This window comes from Chelonoidis abingdonii, chromosome 8 (genome assembly GCF_003597395.2).
Source record: "Chelonoidis abingdonii isolate Lonesome George chromosome 8, CheloAbing_2.0, whole genome shotgun sequence".
NCBI classification, from domain to species: Eukaryota; Metazoa; Chordata; order Testudines; family Testudinidae; genus Chelonoidis; species Chelonoidis abingdonii.
Window position 1 is genome coordinate 11,009,671 of NC_133776.1, and position 24,512 is coordinate 11,034,182.

General features: G+C 43.0%; 1 protein-coding gene across 5 annotated transcripts in view; it reads right to left on the reverse strand.

Moving 5' to 3' along the window:
* Positions 1-21,911, reverse strand: part of FXR1 (FMR1 autosomal homolog 1) — a 69,815-nt gene extending 47,904 nt beyond the window's left edge. For all 5 annotated transcript variants that reach the window (XM_075068373.1, XM_032783891.2, XM_032783897.2 and 2 more), the window contains exons 1-2: positions 20,968-21,911; positions 7,253-7,305 (exon numbers count right to left, since the gene is read on the reverse strand). In XM_075068373.1, the coding sequence (XP_074924474.1) occupies positions 7,253-7,305; positions 20,968-21,018 (104 nt within the window). In that variant the 5' untranslated portion in view covers positions 21,019-21,911. The remainder of the gene's footprint in view (positions 1-7,252; positions 7,306-20,967) is intronic.
* Between the last annotated feature and the right edge of the window lie 2,601 nt (positions 21,912-24,512).

The following is a 24,512-nucleotide window of genomic DNA, read 5'->3' on the forward strand; positions in this document are numbered from 1 at the left end:
TGTGTGGTCATTTTCCTCCTGTTTAGTAACACCTGTTTTAACTTTTTCCAAGCAGGCTAGTTCACCATGATGAAACCATGTAGGAGCCACGCTTGTAGGTGGAGTTTCTCCAGATTTGTGTGAAGAGCGTGACCTTTGTTCTGAGACAGCATATCCAAACAACCAAGGAGAGCTCAAGAGATGCATATCGCCATGCTCATCAGGTAAGGTTGTACCATGCTTGTGTGGCCATGTTGGGACTATGAGGATAACCTTTGCCTTGTCTGTTTGTATCTTGCGTATCGTGCGATATCACTGGAATCGGTGGGAAAACGTACACAAGGTGTGCATTCCCTGTGATGAGAAAGGCGTTCCCCAGTGACAGGGGTCCCATCCTCACTCTCGAGCAGAACATTGCACATTTGCTGTTCGTTGGGGATGCAAACAAGTCAATGAGAGGAGTGCCCCACTGGCAGAAAATAGAGAGCAAAACTCTCCCATTCATTTCCCATTCATGGTCTTGAGAGAAGTACCTGCTTAGCATGTTCACTGTCGCTTTCTGACAGCTGGGAAGGTAGAAGGCCAAAAATGTTTTATTTTGCAGTGTATGCACCAGTTCTACAGTTTCATGGCTTCGGTGCACAGCGAGATCAAGCACCCCCTTGCCCACTGATGTAAAACGTGCAGGCAACGTTGTCGGTCAGGATATGAATGGATTCATGCTTCATGTGCAGTAGGAAGCGTCTGCAGGCACTGCGAATTAGGCGTAGTTCTAGCAGATTGATGAGCAACTGAGTCTCCACAGGAGATCATTTGCCTTGAACCCATGCACAGGTGCATATGAACAAAGCGTTATGATTACTACTGAAGGGGGCTCAGGCATACATTTTCTGGTCCTGTCCACCAGTGTAGATAGTCTAGGATACTGGGTGGTATTGCAAGTCGTTTGCGCAGGCTGTGCTTGCTGGGTATGTATACCGAGCTCAGCCAGCCCTACACACAGTCATATATAATCTTGCATGTCGTACCACAAACCTTGTGGTTGCCACGTGTCCTAGCAGTTGCAAGGCAGTACGAGGCAGTATTTGAGGGCTGAATCTTACCTCTAAAACAAGGTTTGTCAGAGTTGTGAATCTGTTCAGGGGAAGGGATGCTTTGGCTTCTATGGTATCGAGATGGGCCCCGACGAAGTCCAGTTGTTGAACAGAGACTAGAGTGTATTTTCATTTGTTCATCTGCAGTCCGAGATCCCTGAATAGTGTGATCATTGTCTGGACTGAGTCCAGAGCTTCCTGTTGAATTGGGCCTTTGAGAAGGCAATTGTCCAGACAAGGAAAAATCATTATTCCCTGTTTGAGCAGATGTGCCTGTAATACTCCCAGGGTTTTGGAGAAAACTCTTGGTGCGGTGGATAGGCCAAAAGTTAGTACTGTGTTCTGGAAGCGTTTCTGTCGTACCGTGAAATGCAGGAATTTCCTGTAAGCGGGATGTATAGTAATATGAAAATGAGCATCTTGGAGGTCGAGGGCTGAAAACCAGTGCCCCTGTTGCAGCACTGGAAGTATCATGCCCAGTGTCACCATTTTGAACTTTTGAGTGTATACAAATGTGCTGAGTTTCCTGAGATTCGAGAAAGGGCTCCATTCCCCATTTTTCTTCTGGCTAAAGAAGTAGAATCCTTCACCGTATATTGCAAAGATACTCATTCCACAGCACCTAGTGGAAGAAGATGATCAACTTCTTGTCCTACCAGATGCTGATAAGAAGGGTTCCTGAAGAGGGACAGGGAGAGAGGCAGGATAGGTGGTCAGGAGGTAAAGGGAATGGTATATCCCAATCATATAATCTCTAACTTCCATTGGTCCACTGTTATTGACGCCCAGATGTGGTAGAATGGGTGAAGACTGCACAAAGCACGAAGATAGATCAGGTGAAAGTGCTGCCTGGTGAGGGAGGTTGTCCAGACTCTCAACCAAAACTTCAAAATTGTGGCTTGGGTGGAGCCAATTGAGAAGTTGATGGTTGAGCTTGAGGTGCTCTCTGTCACTGTGACCGTTGGCATTGTCCTTGGTTCTTGCACTGTCACTGTTGTTGCTGTCAGTTGGAGAGGAATCCCTGTTCCTTTGCAGGTGGAGTGTAGTTCCCCAAAGTTCGAAGAGTGGCTCAAGAAACCTTTACTGAGTGGAACACTTCAGCTGTCTTCTTTGAAAAGCGCTTCTTTCAGTCAAAAGGTAGGTCATCTACCTTGGTTTGGAGTTCTCTAGGTTTGCCAGAGGATTGTACCCAGGATGTCCGTCGCAGGACCACAGCCATAGCCATGGTTCTGGCTGCCAAGTCCACCACATCCAAAGACACTTGGAGGGATGTTTTAGCTATGAGTTGACCATTGTTTATAATGGCCTGGAATTGAGATTGTTTCTCCTCGGAGAGCTCTGCTGTGAACAAGCTGAGTTTTCCATAATTATCAAATCATATTTAGCCAGCAAGGCCAAATAGTTTGTGACTTGGAATTGTAATGTCGCTGAGGAGTAAATTTTTCATCCAAAGTGGTCGAGTCTTTTGTGTTCTTTATATTGTGGGGTCGATCTAAACTGTTGTTGTTTGCAGTGTTGATTAGTGGCATCTACCACCAAGGAATTGAGGGGCGGGTTTGAGAAGAGGAAGTCCGCCCCCTTGGCGGGGACATAATACTTTCTATCTGTCCTTTTGCATGTCAGAAGAATTGAGCCTGGTGTCTGCCAGACTGTCTCTGCTGATTCTAAGATCACATCATTGATGGGCAAAGCAATTCTGGAAGTACATGCAAGTTGTAACATTTGTACCAGCTTGTGCTGGTTTGTCTGCATTTCCTCCAATGGGATGTCCTGGCTTTGGGCAACCCACTTAAACAGTTCCTGGAACTTGTTTGAAGTCATCCACTGAGGAAGGTGGCAGTGACATGATTGCCTCATCTGAGGAGGAGGAAGAATTGTGAGCAGGAGATGTCGCTTCCTGATCGGTGACTGATTCTGTGTTGTCCCCAACATCTTGAGCCTCCATTGGTTGCGGGGTGGGAGATGTGGGATTAGACCTCAGCTTGCCTTTATGAGCCATGGGTGGTCTGTATTGGGGGACTGGAAAGTTGCCCGGGGTTCCCAATGTGCCCATTGCTTTGGGAAGACCATCGGTGGATACCTCCACAGTGGTCCATACCATGGTTGGGTCGGCTGGTTATGAGGGTATTTAGGACCCATCTGGCTTCAGATTGGTCGCGGGTCTTTTGGTGATGAGTGGTGTGGCAAGAAAGTGCATGGTTCCTGCATATCATCATCATCACTGGACGAGCGTACCATGCCATGAGAAGTATGAGGATCTCCTCCATAACTTACAGGAGAGCCCTCAGTACTGAGCAGTGGAGACTGCAGTGCCAATGACACAGCCAAGTCTCATTGTTGTAGTAAATTCTGTGGCAGTTCTGATATCTGTGCCGTTGGCATCTCCCCAAGACACTGGACACACAAAGAGTGTCTGTCTGAAATGTGCACTGCTACACAGCAACAGCCGCATCACTTAAAGCCTGGGGAGCCAGGCACCTCTGGTGGTTAACCGACCTCAGTGCGGGGAGGTAACTTGGGGAAGTAAACTTTTTTTTCCTTAAAACTATCACTAACACTAACTATAACTTATAAAAGACTAACTATATAAACCGCTATCTTTTAAAAGGTTTGGTGAGAGTAACAAACACTGCTCTCAAATTCCGTCTTCACCGAGGATGGCTGAGAAGGAATTGGAGGGCTCGGGTCTTGCGTGCACTAGACGTGGTACCAATGGCACTGCAAGACACCTCCTGCATACACACCACCGGTGTGGACACTGCTACATAAATCTCCAATCGACGCTGCCAGGAAGCATCGACACCTGAAGTGGAGAACCCACAAAGACAGCACTCGAAGAAGAAAGGAGGATACCTTGTAACGTGTCAGAAATTCATACTTTGAAAATTACACATGGAAATTCACTATACGTAACTGAAGAAAGAAAAGAGAAAACGCTTTCCTCTCAAAGAAATCAAGCCTTTTGAAATCCTTATCCTTGAGAGATGCTCTCATTGGACTCAGTTACCTAGCTTTCTCTCAGAGACTATTAGTATTAGAGACTATTAGTATCCCTGGTATTGGAAGACTATAAAATTGTTAGAAGCCTCTTTATGGCACTTTATATTGTTTTCACTTCCCTGTTTTCAGTAAGGGCACTGGTAGCAGTGGCCTACCATAGACTTTTAGCTGGCTCTAGGAGGCCCTCATTTGTGGGTAATGCTATCCTGCCAAGAGAAAGGAGTACAAAATATTGAATATCTAATGGGCCTCTTCTTTGATTATTGATGCCTCAGTTTCTCACATATTAGCTGAGAGTAATTCCTGAAAGGCCTGAAGGTCATCAGGTGCTGGAATTGGCAGGGAGACCGTCTCATCAGGGGACACAGATGACAGGTCTTTGGGAGTGGCTGCAGAACATTGGTTCAGTTGTTCCGGACCTGTTTTTTCCTCTTGTTCTTCTTTGTCTCCATCCAGGCATAGCAGCAGGTATGCCTTGTATAAATGGCCCTGAGGTCACTGTTGCAGAAAAACATAATCTGCGTTTACATGAGCGATCTGGTCCAAAGGTTCTAGACAGGATCCCTAGTATGCGCAGTACAAGCAAGGTATTACATAACTGATTAGGCCACAGTGATTAGGCTTACAATGGGCAAGTCATCACTCTGAAATTAGTGTCTTTGGCTTGAGAGGAGGTGAAGGTTTCCATCTGGAAGGTGCAGAAATGATATGCTTGGAAGACGAAGAAAACATCTCAACTGGTGCTGATCTTTGGGGAGATGTTAGTACTAAGAATGCTGTTGATGCGAAAGTAGTTTTTGGAAGCAGAGGCTCTTCCCCTGCTAGTGCCAATCCCTTACTGGTACCTATCTTGGATGTCATTTCCCTGGTGAAAGGAGCACTCATAGACTAGGTCTTTGTGAACAGTCCTGTCCTGGAGCTCCAACTTTGATCTTCAGGATCTGAGGTGCTCTTCATTGATAGCTCTGGAAGATTTCACACACATGCCCGTAGATTTTCTTATCCTTTTGGAAAACAATCACCAGACTGAGCAACAACCAAGTACAAGGCGTGATAAACAGCAGCTGCGGACATCTGTGAGGGGAATCTGATGGTCATAAGATGGGCAGAGCTTAAAGTCTGATGGCTTTGGATCAGTCACTACAGGCAGCAGTGGAAAGAGGCATCAACCAGAATTCATAAAGAAACAGATTTTTGGAAATAACAAAAGGAAAGAGGAGAAAATTTTAGTAAGGAATCAATTCCTGACTGATCTAAGCTAAACTAAGGAAATTCTATGAGGAAGCGAAAGACAGAAGAACACAAGAATGCCCACAGTGGGTCAGATCAATGGTCCATCTAGCCAAGTATCCTGTCTTCCGACATGGTCAATACCAGGTGCCCCAGAGGGAATGTAAAGAGCATGGTAATTATCAAGTGATCCATCCTGTTGTCCAGTCTCAGCATCTGGCAGTTAGAAACTTAGGAACACCCAGAGCATGGGGTTGCATTCCTGACCATCGTAGCTAATACTCATTGATGGACCTATCCTCCCTGAACTTATCTAATTCTTTTTTGAACACTGCTGTACTTTGGGCCTTCACAACATCCCCAGCAATGAGTTCCACAGATTGACAGCATATTGTTTGAAGAACTACTTCCTTATGTTGGTTTTAAACCTGTTGTCGATCAATAAAATGAGAAGTGACCCCTGGTCCTTGTGTCATGCGAAGGGGATAACATCATTTCCTTATTCACTTTCTTCACATCAGTCATGATTTTATAAACTTCTATCATATCTTCCCTCACCCCATCATCTCTTTTCCAAGCTGAACAGTCTCTGTATTTTTAATCTCTCCTCATATGGAAGTTTTTACATACCTCTAATCATTTTTATTGCCCTTCTCTGTATCTTTTCCAATTCTAACATATCTTTTTTGAGATGAGGCAACCGGAACTGCATGCAGCATTCAAGGTATGGGCATGCTATGGCTTTATATAAAGGCATTATGATATTTTCTGTTGTATCATCTAATCCCTTCCTAATGGTTTCTAAAATTGTTAGCTTTTTTGACTGATGCTACATATTGAGCAGATGTTTTCAGAGAACTATTCACAATGACCCGAGATCTCTTTCTTGACTGGTAGCAGCTAATTCACACTGCATCATTTTGAATACGTACTTGGGATTATGTTTTCCAATATGCATTACATTGCATTTATCAATACAATTTCATACTCCATTTTGTTGCCCACCCAATTTTGTGAGATCCCTTTGTAACTCTTTGCAGTCTCCTTTGGATTTAGCTATCTTCAGTAATTTTGTAACATCTTCAAATTTTGCCACATCACTGTTTACCACTTTTTCCAGATTACTTTAAATATGTTGACCACCAATGGTCCCAGTACAAATCCCTGGGGACCCTGCTATTCCCTCTCTTCATTGGGAAAAAGGACCATGTATTTCTACCCTTTGTTAGGAGTATTTTAACCAGTTGCTGATCTATGAGATGATCTTTCCTCTTATCCCATCACTGGTTCTGTCCTGCTTTCACAGGAGATAAGAGAAAACTGAGGGATGGTTGTGCCCTGAGGTGGCAGGAGGCGGGAACAAGGCTATGCAGGGCACAGGCATGGGCCCAACAGATACTCCTGTAACAAGATTCCAATCCCGCGTACATGAGGCACAGATGGACCTGAAGTAGGGATCCATAAAGGCAAATACGCAAAGAAGATAATATATAAAATCCTTTCAAAAATTACAACATGAGCTTACAATGTGGTTCTAATACACTTCTAAAATCTCCAATCTGTTCAACGAAACTGTAGTTGAACCTCGCTGAAAGAAGAATACATGGGTATTGGGTGACAAAAATATGCCTAAAATGACAGGGAGTAGCAAAGTCATATAGGGAAAGTGAAGCCTTCCTAAAGATAACCCTGGGAAGAGTCCCAAGAAAGTAAAAGTTAATTATCAGAATGAACTTGGTATACTACCATCTTCTAGTGTTGGAAAGGCAGTTAAACTAAGGGAAAAATCTAGGACTATGCTAGTAACTGTGGAAGGAGCCTTAAATATCACGTGTTCTAGAAACTGATCTTGCCAGTATGAACCAATTACTCACAATCTGAATGGTGAAGAGAAGAATAAAATTAATACAGTTTTAAACCATGGGGTTGTTTTCCTATAGAATACTTACTTGTTTTCAAATACAACTGTGAGTGAATCCTCATGGACATCTTTGATAAATCCCTGCAAGAAGAAGAAAGCAGTAGATGTGACATCTTCATTTTAGTACGGTTTTCGGTTTTCGACACAGTTCTACACAACATTCTCATAAGCATATTAGAGAAATGTGGTCTTGATGAAACTACTATAAGGTGAGCACATAACTGGTTGAAATACCACACTCAAAGAGCAGTTAATGGTTCACTGTCAAACTGGGAGGGCCTATCTAGTGGGATCCCAAAGGAGTCTGTCCTGGGTCTGGTACTATTCAATATTTTCATTAATGACTTAAATAATGGAGTGGAGAGTATGCTTATAAAAATCTGCAGATGACACCAAGCACTTTGGAGGGGAGGATCAGAATTCAAAGAATGCCAACAAACTGGAGAATTGGTCTGAATTCAACAAGATGAAATTCAACAAAGACAAGTAAAAAGTACTTAACTTAGAAAGGAAAAATCAAATGCACAAAATAGGGGAAAACTATGTAGGTGGTAGTACAGCTGAAAAGAATCTGGGAGTTATAGTGGATCACAAACTGAATATAAGCCAACAATGTGATGCAGCTGCAAAAAAGATGATCATTCCGCAGTCTATTAACAGGAGTTTTGTATGTAAGACACAGGAGGCAGTTGTCCTGCTGTATTCAGAACTAGTGAGGCCTCAGCTGGAGGACTGTGTCCAATTCTGGGCACCACACTTTAGGAAAGATGTGGACAATCTGGAAAGTGTCCAGAGGAGCACAACAATTAGAAAATCTGACCTACAAGGACAGGTTTAAAAAAATATATGTTGAATCTAGATAAAGGACGACTATGGGGAAAGGGGGAGGGGGGGGGCCTGATAATCTTCAAATATGTAAAGGACTGTTATAAAAAGGATGGTGATCAATTGTTTTCCATGTCCACTGAAGGTAGGACAAGTAGTAACGGGCTTAATCTGCAGTAACAGATTCAGGTTAGATACTAGAAAAAACTTTCTAACTACAGTTAAGCTCTGGAATAGGCTTCTAAGAGAGTTTGTGGAATCTCCATAATGGGAGGTTTTTAAGAACAGGATGGACAAACTTAGTCCTGCCACAGTACAGGGGGCTGGACTTGAAGACCTCTCAATGTCCCTTCCAGTCCTATATTTCTATGATTCTAGGTGTTTTAAAAGAGGTTGCTGGACCATTAATGTTGATTTTCAATAAGTCTTGGTTCACTGGGGACGTTCCAGAAGACAGGAAGAAAGCTAAAGTACTGCCAATATTTAAAATTGGTAAATGGTATGATCCAGGTAATTACAGGCCAGTCAGTCAGACATTGATCCTGGACACAACAGAAGGGCTGACACAACTCAGCTAAAGGAAGATAATATAATTAAAGCCAATTAACATGGGTTTATGGAAGTATTGATCCCATGAAACTAATTTAATATATTTTTTGATGAGACTACAGGCTTAGCTGATAAAGGTAATAAGTGCTGATGTAACAATAGCGGCACTTTAGGACCACCATACTGAAGGTTGCACCATGACTTATATTTAAATGTTGACCTTCCTAAGACTTCTAAAATCGACCTGCTTAGTCAGATTCCTTTGAAATTTGGTCTGCCTCAGAAGCGTTCAGAGTAGGGTTAGTAAACCAAATTTGGAATCATTTAAGCTTGGGATATGGAGATATTTCTTTTAAAAAAATAGCCATTTTTCAAAAAGTTTCAAGGGTTTTTGTGTGTGGTTTTTTTACTCAGCACTATTAATCAAACTATTGATATGTTGGTCAAAAAGGTCTCAATCTGTCAAGTTTTACTCAAGTAGTGAACGGCACCCACTAAATCTCTGGAGGCCCCAAACTGAGAATGGTATTTAAGAAAATATACATTTTTTATAGGTGCACATGCACCAACACAGAACAGCTAAAGGGTTTCCATTCCAACCATTTTATATGCTTTAAAGTTCAATTCTTGTAAGCACACTTGCTTTTAAATTTGATGTGCATCATGAGTGCACAAGGTAGTGTCAGTAACCCAAATCTGACCCTGGTATTCCCCAAATTACAGGCTCCTCAAAGAAACTGGTTTACTTCTACTGCCATGTTCTGTTAAACTGAAAGGTACCAATTTTTACCCCATTTCTATAGCAGAATAATCAGCAGCCAGCCTAACCAAAATGTTTGTTATGCCTGGTGGGGAGGTGATGTAGATAGGACTTTGTGTAGAGAGGGTGGAGGAGACAGAGAGAGGGGATGGGTTGCAGCTTTGGAGGCAGCAGGAAATGAGGACAGGTGATAGGCAAGTCTTGGATTAGTTGAGAACATTTGTATTTTATTAGCTTCTGGGGGTGTTTGTGGGGGCAGGGGGAGTGGTACTTCCTGATCTCAGGGCAGATTAACATAGTGTTTCCAAACACATAGGACAGAGGTTTGGAACTGAAAGTGCAGGTACTTTGACCGCTGATGGGAAAGAAAACCTGAGTTGCCAATGTATGGATTCTGGATGATCCCCAGATCATAAGGTTGCAGAAGTTTGTGGGACAGCAAGGAGTACACCATGACATGGGGATTGCTGACTACAGGCTGATTTGGGTGGCTTGAAGTGGCCTGCAATGGATCACATTTTGCACATTCTGCAACGTCTAACCAATGATTTAAGAGGTTGTGATCTAGCGTAAATACTAGCAGTGAGTCACTCAATTAGAATGATCTATGCCTTTTCCAGGTGTACACCTCATCCAATCTATGAGACCAGATCTGGACAGCATCAGAGACTTGTGTCCAGGAACTGTTACAGTTTTCTCTGTTTTTGCAGAGCATCTGAATTTCTACAGCGACAATATCAAAATGATTAATAACTACTGGAAAAACATCAATCAGGAAACTGGAGAGCTCACAACTGACCGAAAAAATGTGTACTCTAAGGCATAGAAACACCACAAGCTCTGACACCTCACTGTTTTTTGGAGACGAAGTTCCACCCTCCCACGCAGGTCAAAGAACCAGTATGCCATACTGGCAAAAGGTGGTGAGGAGCAGACCCCAATGGCCGAGGAGCTGACACCTGCTCCCAAGGCCACCGCATCCAAGAACGCACCCAAGAAACTGTGGCGTAGGATACTAGTGATCAGGGCCATTCTGTAACCTCTTCAATCTTATACTGCCAAGGGCCAGCATGATATATGCATATTGGGGTATTGGTCAAAGAGGATAGAGGAAAAGTGCTCTGAGCAACCTCGCCCCCTGCCCATGCCCTTTTTGTGCTTTAACATGTCAGAAAGCCTGTGGATGACAGTGAATGGGCTGTAAATGGAGGGAAATGGCTTGTACATTTCAGCAACTCGGGTTTGCAGAGTAAAGGTCTGCATATTAATGGTGTGTATTGGGGGCACTGCTGCATTTCTTGATTTTCACAAGTCTGAGCTTGGCTCAATTCAACATTCTGTAAGGAAACAACACATCACTAAGCAACCTTAGCTCTGTGTCAATGTAGTTTTTTCCGCCCCCATTGCATGTACTTTGATTTCTGTAAGGTGTATGAATTGGCATCCATGACATTTAAAAAAAAAAAAAAAAAAAAAAGACAACATAAACTTAACATGGCATACACTAATTGGATTAAAAGCTGTCTAACCAATAGGTCTCAAAATGTCAGTGTAAACAGGAAGTGAACACTGAGCAGGTCTGTTTCTAGTGGGATTCCACAAAGATCAATTCTTAGCTCTATGCTATTTAACATTTTTAGCAATAACTTAGATGAAAACATAATATCATCACTGATAAAGGTTGCAAGTGACAAAAAATAGGGGAGTGGTAGACAATGAACAGGACAGGCTGACAGAGCTATCTGGATCACCCAGGAAGCTAGGTGCAAGCACACAATATGTATTTTAATACAGCTAAATGTAAACATCTAGGAACAAAGAATGTAGGCTGGGGTAGGCAATCTGCGGCACGTTAGCTGATTTTCAGTGGCACTCACACTGCCCAGGTCCTGGCCACCAGTTCAGGGGGCTCTGCATTTTAATTTAATTTTAAATGAAGCTTCTTAAACATTTTAAAAACTTTATTTACTTTACACACAATAATAGTTTAGTTATATATTATATATTTATAGCAAGAGACCTTCTAAAAATGTTAAAATGTATTACTCGCATGCAAAACCTTAAATTAGAGTGAATAAATGAACACTCGGTACACGATTTCTGAAAGGCTGCCAAGCTCTGATGTAGGCCACACTTTTAGGATGGGAGTCATTCCTTTGTGAAGCAGTGACTCTGAAAAAGATTTGGAGGTCATGTGATCCCTAGCATAGGCACCAACTCTGTGGGTGCTCAAGGGCTGGAGCACCCATGGGGAAAAATTAGTGGGTGCTCTGCACCCACCAGCGGCCAAGCTCCCGTCCCCACCCCACCTCATTTCCTCCCCTGAGCATGCCGCATCCCCGCTCCTCCGCCTACCTCCCAGCGCTTACCACTACCAAACAGCCGTTTGGCAGCATAGCAAGCTCTGGGAAAGACAGCGAAGGAGCAGGAACATCGTGTGCTCAGGGGAGGGGGCGGAGTTGGGACTTTGGAGAAGGGGTTGGAATGGGGGCAGGGCAGGTGTGGGGGCAGGGCAGGGGACAGAGGGGAGTTGAGCACCCACCAGCCCAAGCAGAAGTCAGTGCCTGTGAATCCTAGATGCATAAACAGGGAAATCTTGACTAAGAGTAGACAGTATATTTTATCTCTGTATTTGGCACTGTTGTGACCACGGCTGGAATACTACATCCAGTGCTGGTGACACCAATTAAAACAGGATATTGATAAACTGGAATGGGTTCAGATAAGAGCCATGAGAATGAATAAATGATTAGAAAACCTGTCTTATAGTGATAGACTCAAGGAGCTCAATCTACTTAGATTAACAAAGAGAAGGTTAAGGGATGATTTGATTGCAGTTTATGCGTATCTACATGGGGACCAAATATTTGATAATAGGCTCTTCGGTCTAGCAAAGAAAGGTATAACATGATCCAATGTCTGAAAGTTGAAGATAAAGAAATTCAAACCACTTTGTTGGTGTTTGACCAGTTCTGAGAGTTTTCTAAGTGCTCTGATTCAAACTATCTTGAAAGCAACCAGTCTTTATATTACTGATAAAGAGAGATGATTAAAGGGGGCTGCAAGCAACCAGTAGAGACAGAAATCACACTGGGGGCCCGTTTGTCAGGTTGAATCTATTCGTTACACAGACTTGAAACTGGATGTCTCACATGCTTACTTTGCAAAGATTGTGTATCTTGTGAACTTGGCGAAAAGGCTGTGGTCTTTTCTTTAGAATATCAATACTGCCATAGTTATCCGTGGATGTATCACCTTAAATTGGAATACTGCATTGTAATCTAAAAATATCTATGCCTTAAGACCACGTGGAAACTAGGGATAGTTCAGCTGCATAGTTAAACGGGTTTTCTCATACACCTATGCTCCAAAATCTGATTCTAGATGAAATATAAGCCTCATTTGGACCCATTAAGTCCTAATTTGTACCTTATTTATCTTTGACACCACCTATTTCCTTATGAGAATCTGCAGCAAATTCAATTGTCTGAGGCACCTAAAGTAGCAGTCCTCTAATTTAAATGAAGTTAGCAGCAAGACATTCTCACTGAGGAGGCCTCAGCTCCATGATACCCCTTTATCATTTATTACTGTGATAACATCTAGGAGCCTCAGTCATAGACCAAGGTTCCATTGTGCTAGGCACTAGACACAAACATAACAAAAAAGTCAGTCACTGGCCTCAAGAGCTCCTTGGTCTGCCAGAGCACAGATTTGATAACCTTCGTAAAATACTGCTAGACACATCTGTTCCTCAATAAGTAACATTTTTAGAACAGATGGGAAGTCTTTTGGCGGTACTGAGACAATATGTAATTTTTTAAATAAAATTTACACATTTGTCCAAGTGCTGAGGTGTTATTATTACTAACACATTTCATAAATCTAACAAATAAAGAGAACAGTAGTCTACATCATATTTGTTTAGTTAAATGTGAGATACTAAGTCCTATAAAGTGTTATAACCTTAGTTTTCAAAATGCAAGGAAGTGGAGAATCAGGTCTTAAACCTTGAATTTCAGAGGAATTCTACACCAGGGTAATAATGTACGCTTTAATAAATGAGACTGATTAAAGGATTGGAAAACACACCTTAGGAGAATTTGTGAACTTGATCACAATCTATAAATACCTACATGGGAAACAAATATTTGACAATGTGCTCTTCAGTCAAGCAGATAAAGTTATAACAAGGTCCAAACATTGCACACTGAAGCCAGACTAATTCAAACTGGAGATCAGGTGTAAAATTTTAACAGTAAGTAAAAAACAACATTTGAACAACTTACCAAGAATTGTGGTAGATTCTCCAGCACTGGCAATTTTAAATTCAAAACTGGATGTTTTTCTAGAAGCTATACTCCAGTTCAAACAGGAATTATTTCAGGGAAGTTTTATGGTCTGTGCTATACAGGAGGTCAGACCACATGATCACAGTGATCCTTGTTGGCCTTGGAACACATGAATAGATTTGTTTTGTTACTATGAGCCACCACTCTGTGTTTACACTAGCCACTTTGGATGTTTTGACAGAAAATGAGAGTTTTCCCTAAATTAATAGGTAATGGAAAAAAACATGTTTTTTTCTCAGCATAACTGGGAAAAGTATTCTGTTACAATGACACTTATTTAACCATTGGTGACTGTGAAGATAATTATGCCAAAACACACCTTTGGAAATAAACAAAAAAAAATCATCAGAGAAAAAAGGGAGCAGTAGGATGGAGCAAATAAAACAACATGGTGAAAAAGACAAACAGGTAAGCTTTAAATAAGTGAATAGTGATAATTCTGTAACTTCAGCAAGAGGACTATCCAATATAAAGCAAACTAGGGTATCTTATGCACTCACAACATATTTTGGAGGGGGAGGAGATGCCTGTGCGCAAGCAAGGTTTCTTCTGCGACAGACTGGGAACCAGAGACTCAAAATAAAAGGTCTCCACACACCACAGAGATCTCTGTATCAAAACCCACAAGAGAGCTACTGACATATTGGGGGAAATCAAGGGGTTCAGGCAAGGGCTCTACTATAGCTCAGGTGTGGCCACAAACTCACATGGTGAGGAGTGCAAGGAGGGTACATCTGTTGCTCTTCCCTACATCCAAGAGTAGGTTTGATGCAGGCCAGCTGTGTGGGGCCCCATGGGTGATGCTTCCAAATTGAAGTTAAGTATTCCCAAAAAACAGAAGTTCCCTTACCTGTGGCTTTGCTTATAGATTTAGGATTAGGCCCAACTGAAGTGAACCACGAGTAATTTATCACACCAGTATTCTGCTACATTTTTAAATGCTGTAGAACTGCAGTTCTGTAAGTGAATTTAGTGGTGGGGACAGGTGCCAGCCTACTATGATTCCAGGGTAGGAAAGGGAGCCTTTATCCACAAGAGGCACAGCAGACGGTAGTGCAAGTTCCCTTCCCAGATGTATCTCACCCACAACTAGGAAGGACCAGCTCTAGAAAGGAGTTCAGTCTCATTCAGTCAGACTTTTTGCTGATATTGCTAACAAGGGAGGGTGACAATTTCTGTGTCATGGAAACCTGGCACATTACAAACTAGACTAAGTGCACCTTATTCATTGAAAGAACCTCACATAATAAAGGCTTTGGTAACTAGTGTTGTGTCTGAAGCTCTGATGTTGAGGTCAAAAGGTCTGAATACTATTAAAAGGCATAAGGGTTTGGTAATGCCTAACCACTGTATTTTTATAATTATCACTTATGTGAGAATTGTTTCACGTTATACCCAAATAAAAAGACCCTCCTCAGGGATAAAAATGGATGATTTTTTTTAAAGTTTAAATATCAGATTTTTTTTTTATTTAAATCAAATTTTTATTGTTATTTAAATTCTAAGTGTTTTCTCTTCAATAATAAACCTGTTTAAACTGAAATTTGAACTTAATACAAAACACGTTAAGGCCTAACCTTATTATAATATCTTAAAACATTTAAATAAAGAAATTATAATGCTGAATCTATGAGCCTCTATCACAAACTCTGAATTAATGGCTGCTTTTCTACATAAACAAGAAAAATCTAACTTTTGAAGTCAAGCTTTATAAATATGGCACAATAGATCATGTACTGTTTTAAGGCCTTGTTTTGTTTAATAAAAATAAATGTTATGTGATGTAATGTGCCAAAATTAAATTCCAGCTACCATCCTAATGCAGCTTGGCACAAATCATGAGCAAAAAGCTAATCATTCACCATTTTTTTAACATATAACTCTGCCCCAATATAACGAGACCCAATATAATGCAGGTTCGCATATAACACAGTAAACCTTCGACACGCTGCTCTGAGCAGCGTGTTAAGGGTGCTGGACCAGGCCAGGGCTGAGGGGTTTGATAAGGAGCAGAGGGTCTCAGAGGCGGTTAGGGGCTTCCTCCAACCCCGAGGTCTGGGAAGGACAGGAGATGTGGGAGGGCACTTTTGGAGACCCTGCAGTCCCAGAGTGGCCCGGGGCATGAGCGGGGGGCCAGAAGCAGCCCGCTCTGCTTCTCTCGCCCAGGCCCCAGCTGTGTTGCTCGTGGGAGCGAGCCTGGGGGAAGGGATCCCCCCTGCATTCACCAGCAGCGGCGGAAGCAGAGCAGCCTGGCCCCAGCCCACTCCACTCCGCCAGCTCCCAGCCGCAGCGCTCCGCTTTCCACCACAGGTGAGTATGGGGGGGGGTATCCTTTCCCCAACCTATCCGCACTCACCGGCAGCAGGAAGTGGAGCGCCGCGGCTGGGAGCTGGCAAAGTGGAACGGGCTGGGGTCGCCTCGCTCCGCTTCCCGCCACCGGTGAGTGTGGGGGGCATCCTTTCCCCAACCTCCCCGCACTCACTGATGCCGGGAAGCGGAGCAGCCCAGCCCCAGGCAGCTCCACTCTGTCAGCTCCCAGCCGTGGCGCTCCATTTCCCGCAGGGCAGGTGAGTGCAGGACCTTTCCGCAGCTGGCCCCCGGCGACACGGCTGGGGCCGAGGCAAGGAAAGTGGAGTAGGCTGGGGCCACGCCGCTGCACTTCCTATCGCAGGCGAGTGCTGGGGGGGCATCCTTTCCCCAAGCTCCCCGCACTCACCGACGGCAGGAAGCAGAGTGCTGTGGCTGGGAACTGGCAGAGTGGAGCAGACTGGGGCCACGCTGCTCTGCTTTCCGCCGCTGCTGGTGAATGCCTGTCAGGGGGTGGATTGGTGGAGGAGCATTTAGGGGACGGGGGGTTGGGTAAGGGGTGGGATCCTGGGGGTGATTAGGGATGGGGATCTCTGGAGGGGGTGGTCAGGGAACAAGGAACGGGGGGAGGGGGAGCAAGTTTAATATAACGCAGTCTCACCTATAACACGGTGAGATTTTTTGTCTCCCGATGACCGCATTATATCGGGGTAGAGGTGTATTAAAAATGTACAATTAATAAGAATCTAAAAATATTAAGCTATGTAATTGCTTAAACAAACGTATATAGTTATAGTGTACCTTGCTATGTAGCAAAAAGATGTACCAAACCAAGAGTAAAGGTTCTAATTAATTGTAAATCAACATGTTTTAAGGTTATATCAATCAATAAGGATACATCTCTCTGTAGAAAATAATTGAAGCACAAATGGAAAAGCTGATTAAAACTGATTGATTTAAATATGAAGAAAAAGCCTTAATTTAAATAATCTACCCTAGCCCCACTTAGTAGTTTACTGCTACTGGTCATTTCTTAGACAAAATTCCTGGAGAATCAGAATGACATCCGGTACATACACAACATTCCTATGACTACCTGAAGCATTAGTCAATACTGGCTCAAATTTAGCCTGGGTATAAGTGCATATTATTTCCACTGGTAACAAACAAGGAGTTGCACCTGCTTATGCTACGGCAGGGGTAGGCAACCTATGGCACGCATGCCAACAGTGGCACACAAACTGATTTTCAGTGGCACTCACACTGCCCAAGCCCTGGCCACCAGTCCGGGGGGTTCTGCATTTTAATTTAATTTTAAATGAAGCTTCTTAAACATTTTAAAAACCTTATTTACTTTACATACAACAATAGTTTAGTTATATATTATAGACATAGAAAGAGACCTTCTAAAAACGTTAAAATGTATTACTAGCACGTAAAACTTTACATTAGAGTGAATAAATGAAGACTTGGCACACCATTTCTGAAAGGTTGCCAACCCCTGTGCTAGGGATATTTTTGGTCCATTTTGTGTTATTTTTCAGCATGCAAGTCTTTTATTACTAATGTGTGTTGGACAAATAATTATCCTTCAAAAAATATGTCAACTTTATTTTATCAACAAAATTTATTTTGATCTTACAGTTACAAATACCTGAGAATACAAATGCACTTAAACCAGGAAATGCAAAGGTGTAGTTTCTACATTAACTACAACATGGCCCCCTAGTACATAAGTAGTATTTTGCATTGCTGTATATGCCATTAAATGAACACAAGCAATATGGCAAAATACAATTGCAACAGGTATTGTAGCATTAAGTTTCTTCATTTTTGACCATGCTATTAAAACCAGTTTTTTAAATAAATGCTCATCGGAAGGATCCTGAAAAGATTAATTTACCTGATGTTCAAATTATCTGCCTTGGCCTCACCATACTTTACGCCCCAATCCTACAAGTTATTCCATGCACGCAGCCCACATGAAACAACTTGAGGGACCAGGGCTTTAATTTGTGAACCTTCTAAGGGGTGTAAGATGAGAAGAGTACTCTCTGTCCATTGGATAAAGTAAAAATGATTAATAGAACCTTGTCAGATAATGTTTATTTCAAAAGATATTTAAAATTGGTTTGGAGGTTAATGGTTTAGAGTTAAATCAGATTATATTATAAGAGCTAGCCATCAAGAAATCCCTCTTGTAGCATACACCATAACCAGTTATCTCTTTTAAATAAATTGATTTATATTGTAGAAAATAGATTTTAATCTTTTCTATTTTTAGAAAAGTACAATAACCATTTTCCTTACTAAATTATGTCATTTATAATACACACATAAAAATCTCTAAAATTCTAGCAAATGAAGAGCAGTTAGTGAGGGACAAGAGAAGCTACTATTGACGCCATGTTCACAGGTCTAAAGAGTACAGAACTAACTACAGTAAAACATATGGCAAATTTGATTTAATATTAAAGATTTTTGTAAGCGTATGATTATAGCTCAGCTACAGTTAAGTCATTTATACAAGAATTATTTGTTTTACACAATTATTAGCTTCGCTTTGTATCTACTGGCATGGTGGGTAAGTTTCACATCTCATGACATGATTGAGGTACACTGTAATAGTAAGTATGAATCCAGGACACTGAATGCAACCCTCGGGTTTCATCCTGTCATCCTAATATGTTTTTTTCCTCCTTCAGAAGAAAAATGTAACGGCTTCCATACACTGACCTGGGAATACACTGATCTTACCTGAGAGAGTGATTCCCTTGTAAGTCTTGCTATTCTATCACTACCCAGGGATGCTGAAAGCATTAGACTGATTCCTCCCTTCTAAACCCTAGACAGAAAAATTAAGCAATTTCGATCCCCAGACATGCATGCAACTTTTGCTTGCTTAACATGCAACAGCCCCTTAGGCCAACCAGATCTAGCCATCAGCAGATGTTATTTCACCATATTTATCTACCGAAATAAAACAGAATCTTCTGAAAGGGTGTGTGGGTATAGATCACAAGGTGACCAAAAGCCTTAATTCAATACATCTCAACCCCAGCTTTCAGAAAGAAAATGGAAGATAAACCTAACTCTTAATAACTGGACTACATTCACAGTATTAGATGCCATGCTTTCCCCAGATCTCAGTTAATAGAGCTGACCGCCAAACTGGTCATTTCTAAGTAAAACCCACTTATCGGTCACCTCCCTATGGCCCATTACTTCCATTAATCACCCAACCACCCTTCTTCATAGTACTAAATACACAATGGTACAGATCCAGCTCTGCCAATTCTCACTTACTTGGAGGGACACTTCATCATTCCAGATTATAAAGCAGGCTTCACATGATGATAATTTTGAATTTACACAGATCCTTTCATCCAAAGATTCTAAAGTACCTCATAACACTTTTGTAAACCCCCGTATTCTTCCACAGATGAGGAAACTGTAGCATAGTTAAGTAAACTGTCCAAGGTCACAACGCAAGGCAATGGCAGAGCCAGGAATAATATCTAGATAAAATTCCTGACTACTCTAACCAGTAGAAAAGGCTCCCTTTTCTTTTTTAAAAGCATCTCTCTCTTATGATTAAGGATTTTAATGTGCGTTCTGATGAGACTTTCAAAATCCCAATAAGACTTTTAAAATTCTTTTAACTGTCAAAGTCTAACAACATTGTTGATCTGAATAAAAAATTTAACACTACATATTAAGAGTGGAAATACAATTTTCCCTAGTAAGTTCTTTCTATCAGAGTCCCTCTTACTAGTTTATCAACCAACTATCTATTAAAAGATTGAAGCTTGTAAAATCAGCTGGTTATGATCCTTAAAACACTAACTGTGTTTACATACTATATAATTACCATATAGGGTGACCTGATTTCCCAATTTAATAGGGACAGCCCCGATATTTGGGGCTTTTCCTATATAGGTGCCTATTACCCCCACCCCGTCCCAATTTTTCATCCTTTCTATCTGGTCACCTTATTACCATATGATATCCAATGTAAATCCATAGACCTAAACAACATAAAACTCATGAAAAGGACAAATAAATCACTGTATTACATAGTGGGCTATTATGATTAGATGTAAGTGATTAAGAGAGTCCCGAAATTAAGTGCACAGGGAGCAGAGCATAAAGTGAGTGTTCACAACGATGGCTGCAATCAGCCCTCCTGCAAAGAAGCACAGAGGGCTCTCTCTCTATAAAAAGAGCTGGGATTCTCAAACATCTCAGGCCTGGCTTAGGGAAAAAGACTGACAGGCAACAGCTGACAGTATTTTGTATTGACCTGTAACATCCTGGCATACCAGAGAGGGTGGTGGTGAAGGAAGCTTTCTGATGACATAAATAAACTACAAGTCCCTAAGCATTATATTATATGGGCTTTTATTTTCAGCAGTTTAATCCACACTCCTACAAAAAGCTTCTATTCTTCAAATAATCCAACCCCTCACCCCCAAACAGGAAGAAATCTTTCTGCCTTTGTCATCTGATAACCTGCCTGAGTGCCAATGAAGCCAGGCTTCCACCTTACAAGGAACTAGCCCCATCATTTGGGAAGCAACCTCATCTACACGCCTCCAAACTCCTTCTCAAACCCCACCACACACAGATGTCTCCTCCCACCCCAACCACCTTCCCCAGGCGGCCCTCCGCCAGCCCCAGCCCACCCCACAACCCAACCCCCCCTTCTCCCAGCGCCCCCAAGCACTCGCACTCCCTCCGGCCCACCCTTCCCCACTGCACCCAAGCAAACCTCCCCCCCTTGCCCCAAAGGCCCCGCCTCGCTCTCACCTGCCTGTCTCCCCCCATTCCGCGCCCCAGGCCCGAAACTACCCTAACGGTTTCTTTGGATGACAGGGACAGGCCGAGACCGGGACACGGAAACCGTTACCCGCCCCGCTTCCTCTGCTTGCCGCGCCCCCCGAGCGATACCTTGTAGAAGGCCCCGTTGGAGCCGCGCACTTCCACGGTCAGCTCCTCCATGTTGCGACCGCAAAGGACGCCGGGACGGGCTTCTAGAAACTGTCACCACGGGGGGGAGGGGGGCGCTGGGCTCCCTTTCCGAGTCCTCACACACCGCGAGGCGGCGCCGCCTCCGGTCCCTCTCCCCGCGCACTGGGGGCGGGGTGTTCCCGCTCGGCTCCCCGGCCCCTCCTCACACACTGGAGCGGCTAATTCCCACTCGCGCCAGGCGGGGCGTCTGTCCTCTGCGAGCCTCCTGTGCGTGCTCCGGGCCCTCCTCGCCCGCCCCGGGGAGGAGCACGACTGGTTCCCCCGCGGCGCGGGCTGACTCCTGACGCAGTCAGGGGCTGGCTGCCGCTTGTCCCCAGAGCTCCCTCAGTGCCGCCACCTAGAGCGCGGGGCGCTGACTAGTCCCTCCGACCGACGCCTAACACTGCCCACCCCTGCCTAGCCCATTTCCCTCAAGACTCCCGACCCGGGGGAGGGTTGTCTAGCCCCCCGGGAGAAGGGTCTCGCTTCCTTCCCACAGGCGGGACCTCAAGGGAACTCCCTCCACGCTCCCACAGCCAGGGCGGGAGCTGGCTGATCCCCAGGAGATGGGGGCGCACCCCCACCCTGCCTGTTTACAGCCGCCAAGAGTGGGGCTAAGTCTCGCAGGACAGAGTGCCTGGTCACTACCCCTTCCCCCCGGGCAGGGGCGCTTTATGGTTAGACCCAGGAAACCTGTTTCCCTTCCCCACCCAGGAGAGGGGGCCTTTCACAGGCACAGGACAGCAGGCTACATTGTTCATCCCTTACTCACCTCCTCTCACAGCAGGGTGACCAGACAGCAAGTGTGAAAAATCGGGGTGGGGAGGGGGGGATAATCGGACTCTATGTAAGACAAAGCACCAAATATCGGGCCTGTGACTATAAAATCGGGCCTGGTCAACTCTATCCCACCCACACTTCTTCCACCACTCCCACAATGCTGTTGTTTACTCATTGTTTATGCCCTGCCAAAGAGTTGGATCAAATGTTGTGAAGGGGGAGGCATAACACTGGAAGCAGAATTGCATTGCTGGGTGGGAAAGAGCAGGGTGTTGAATGATGGAGGAAAGATGCAGGAAGCAGAATCCAGTATGTTTAAATCACTCAAAGTTTGATAAGCCTTATGCCTGTCATCATCCTATTCATTTGGTATGTTATGGTTCCCTTCTTCCTCAACCATTTGTCTGTCTTCATCCTTTTGGATTACATGTACTTTGGGGTAAAGGCTGTCTTCTGTGTTTGGAAAGCACTGGCACTGTTGTGGACACTAGTATAAACAAGAATCCCCTGAAGAGGGAGGATCTCTAAATACACAGGAGGGCCTGACTCCAAGAAAAAAGGGTTATGTGTATATAAACAGATGCAGGAGGGCAGGACTTTCCCCGCACATACAAATGGGGCCCTGGCCTCCCCAAATTGCAGCGGGCTTTTCCCAAATAGGCACATAAGGGGCTGAAGAGGTGGCTCTCCAAATTCACACAGAAAACCCTTAATATGGGAAATGATGCATACAACTCTGTGCACTACATAGAGGCTCAAAAGGAATATTAAGTAACAAACAGTTATACAACCAAAGATCCAATGGCAAAACATTTAGTTGTTTAAAGACCTTCTCTGGGACCTCTAATAATATTTCTGAAGCTATTCATTGTTTCAGTGTTAAATATTTGGAAAAAATTGTATCATGGGGTAAAAATTAAATCCTAAATATTAGGTATCATCCTCAGCAATAAAAATGGCAAACAAAATTCCATTGTGTATTAATTAAGGTATGTAATAGGTATCAAATGAAGTTACTGTATTTTAGAACTGTAAGAAGCCTCAGTATGACCATATTTGGAATATTATGCACAGTTCTGGTCAATCATGATAACAAGAATTGGCTTGAGCCAATGTAATCTGCATGTGAATTTGACTGATTAAAATTGTTTTGCTGAAAATATGCACTTCACGGTGTTTAAAAGGACAAGCTTGTTTACAGACTATTAGTGCAGCAGGTTGCTGCAGCTGGGGAAAAATGGGGCTCAGGGCAGCTGTTTTCAGGAGGTTGGACAGCCACTTGGAAGCAATCAGACTGAGGAAGATGACTGCACCAAATTCCACTTTCATTTACATGACTGTAAATCAGGAGTGACTACTGAAGTCAATTTAGCTACTCCAGATTTGCACTGGTATAAATATGAACAGAATCTTAAGACCATTCATAAATCTTCTTTTCTATTCTCTAAGAACAAGCAGGCAGCTTGCAATAATTAGCATGAATAATACTCATCACAGACTAAATTTTTAATGTACTGTAGCATAATTTAATCCAACAATAGTACTTAAAGGCCAGATTTGTAAAGGTATTTGGTGCCTAATGATACAGTTAGGTGCATAGTGGGATTTTCAAAATTGCCTCGGTGCCTAACTCCCATTAATTTCAAAAGCACTTATATGTGCCTAAATACCTTTAATAATCTGTCTCTAAGTGCTTTGCCTAATCAGGGCCAAAGTAACTTCAATCTGTGTTTTATGAAAAGTTTTTACTAATAACTGGTTAAGTCTAGATAAACATCTAAAGTTTGAATGCTTATCAGAAGCCATCTTAGTCTAGAAAACTGGGTGGAAATCTTGAGAAAAAAATTCCCATGAGCTTTTTTGTAAATTGCTGTTCTGCCTAGGTTGCAAGCACCATGAAAGTATTTTAATGCATCTGGTTCCAGCTAAAACATAGGAAATGAAGAGGCATCTGAAAATAGTAAGAGGGCTATAAGAGGGGTGTGATAAGAGTACTGGGCAAGAACTGATGAGTCAGCTCTCTGTCACACCAGCTCCCATTTAAGGGAAGTAAACTGGAGCTGGCTAGAGAAAACCTGTGCCTGATTGGGCGGGCAGCTGTCTCCCATTCACCAGTTAGCCTGGAGCTATATATAAAGCTGGGAGAGAGTGGAAGCAGAGCAGCAATAGCTCTTCCTTCCTGGGTGTAGACACTAGAACCCCAGCTGTGTATGGTGAAAAGATGTCAGGAGCACAATAATAAATGACTGCAGTCATTACTTAACCCCAGGATCTCTGAGTGACTTTGTTAGCACAGCAGGAGCTAAGAGGGCCCTGCAGTGACCCTGCTACAGGGGGAAAGAAAGTAATTTTAAAATAGTGGTCTAACTTCAAAATGTTTAAAGGTTTGGTTTAGATACACATCCAAAAGTTCAGCTGGAAACCTTAATAGGACAACTTTTATTTCTTGATATATGCGCACTCAAGAGTATCAATTCCTGTTCTGTTGTTCACTGTGGGCCAAATCTTGCAACCCCATGCAAAGCCCAATAGGTTGCACACATACAAAATGGGAAATGACTGCCTAGGAAGGAGAACTGCAGAAAGGGACCTGGGGGTCATAGTGGATCAAAAGATAAATATTAGTCAACAGTGTAACGCTGTTGCAAAAAAAACAAATGTTATTCTAGGATGTATTACCAGGAGTATTGTAAGCAAGACATGAG